The sequence below is a fragment of the Fukomys damarensis genome, unplaced genomic scaffold, assembly GCF_012274545.1.
Source record: "Fukomys damarensis isolate Sample0158 unplaced genomic scaffold, DMR_v1.0_HiC HiC_scaffold_39, whole genome shotgun sequence".
In the NCBI taxonomy this organism is placed as follows: domain Eukaryota; kingdom Metazoa; phylum Chordata; class Mammalia; order Rodentia; family Bathyergidae; genus Fukomys; species Fukomys damarensis.
The window spans coordinates 4,412,157-4,414,079 of NW_022900951.1; the positions used below are offsets into that span (position 1 = coordinate 4,412,157).

The window sequence follows — 1,923 nt, forward strand, 5'->3', positions numbered from 1 at the left end:
GCTATTTGGTTTATTCAGTTCCTGGTCTTGAGCAGTATTTTACCAATGTAAGTGCCTAGAGTAGATGTATCTAGTACATATGGAGACAGCTAAACACTCAGAGAGGTAGGGCCTTGTAGAAACAGACAGAGGAAAGAAAGAGAAAGAAAAGGAGAGGGAGACAGAGGCAGAAGGACAGAGACAGAGGTAAGGTGGGAGAGGGGGACTCAGACCAAGTGTGTAAGCCGGCCTGATCCTCTCTCCAGCTGGGAGGGAGATGGGGTCTGGAATGGGCAGATGTGTGTGTGTGGTGGGGGGTGAGCCTCAACAGGAAAGAAGAAAACTCTCCTAATTCCAACATCTCCTTGGCGCCTTGATACCCACCCCATCCTGCACAGGAGCGACCGCACGTCCCAGTGGGCATCAGGCCTTCATCCATCCAGACCCAAAGGATGCTCTTTAAGGGTACTTCCTGTTTCTCAAACACCTGCTCTCCCACCCTGAGGTCTGCTGCACCCTGAGAGCCTGTTTCGGCCCGTTCTGGGGCTGGAAGATACGGTTCAGTTATGACAGCCCCCACGTTTCATGTCAAGACGACACCGCCACAGTCGTACCTAAGTGGTGGCCCTCCATTTTCAACACTTGCACCCCAAGGGGCTGCTGGATCCTTCAGAGGCGATGACTTTTCCCTTAAGATGGTTCTTCACTCGACAACACGCTCGTTAGGGACACGGCCAAATGCTCATGCAATGCCGATCTCGGGACATGAAGCGCTAATTCATATATTAGAAATAATACAAATCGGAACAACACTAAGACTCCAACTCACTTCAGAAAGAATAGATATCATCAAGAACTTGAGAAACAACAAATGCTTGTAAGGGAGTAGGGAAAAAGTTACCATTTCACACGGATGGTGGGAATCTACAACCGCTATGGAAACGAGTGTGGAGATTCCTCAAAGAACTAAAAATAGAAACTCCACTGGACTCAGCTATACCTCTTCTGGATAGCTTCCCCAAAGCGTTAAAGGCGTATTGCAGTGATCCATCCACACCCACGTTTATAAGTTCACAACTCCTAACAGCTAAGTCCTCGTAGCAGCCTATGTGTACCTATCCACACACGAATAGAAAAATAAAATGGGGTGTAAATAAATATATACAGTAGAATACCACCGAGGCATACAGCAGGTTACATTTGGGTCATTTGTAGGCAAAGGGATACACTTTGGAACATCATGCTGAGTGGAATAAATCAGACAAGAGTTAAATATCATTATGTTTTGTCTCATATGAGAAACCAAAAAGTATGACTAACTTAACAGAAATAAAAGAGAGATGATAGAAAACAGAGAGATAGACTCTGTGGAGGAGGGAAGGAGATCTGGAAATGGTAGCAGAGAAAAGGGTGGAGAGTGGGAAGGAAGAAAAAATGACTAAGATACAATACGTATATGAACCGATTACCTAAGACGAATGTAATTATTATGTATTGCAAATACATACGAATGAGAAAGAAAAAAAATGTACAGATATTGCAATGGTTAATAATGAATTGACACAGAGTCTTGATAGATTTCTTTTAAGAAAGGATTTAATTAGACGTCTCTCAAGCTGTCTGAAACCTATTTTGCATTACACACTTATAGGCGCTTTATTCAAACCAGTTTTCTTTCCGTAAAAACTTAACAGTGTCATTAAATCCAGACTGATACAGGGATTCCATTTTCCTCTTGCTTGGTGGGAAGAGGGCTTGGTTCAGCCTCACCAGGTTGGCCAGGGACAACTGGGAGAGAAGGATAAAGTTTAAGCCGTAGAAAATTACAGTTTGGGTAAATAGATGCTATTCATATATAGCTATTCATAGATGCTAAGCTTTCTTTTCACGGAAAGAATGAGCACTAACATTAAAAAACCAGCAGAAAAAAAAAAAAAAAAAAGC

The 1,923-nt window shown here is 43.0% G+C and overlaps 1 protein-coding gene across 6 annotated transcripts in view; it reads right to left on the reverse strand.

The window, feature by feature from the left end:
- Positions 1–1,592: 1,592 nt before the first annotated feature.
- Positions 1,593–1,923, reverse strand: part of Pnpla4 (patatin like phospholipase domain containing 4) — a 34,274-nt gene continuing 33,943 nt past the window's right edge. For all 6 annotated transcript variants that reach the window (XM_010611159.3, XM_033760159.1, XM_010611158.3 and 3 more), the window contains one exon: positions 1,593–1,767. In XM_010611159.3, the coding sequence (XP_010609461.1) occupies positions 1,636–1,767 (132 nt within the window). In that variant the 3' untranslated portion in view covers positions 1,593–1,635. The remainder of the gene's footprint in view (positions 1,768–1,923) is intronic.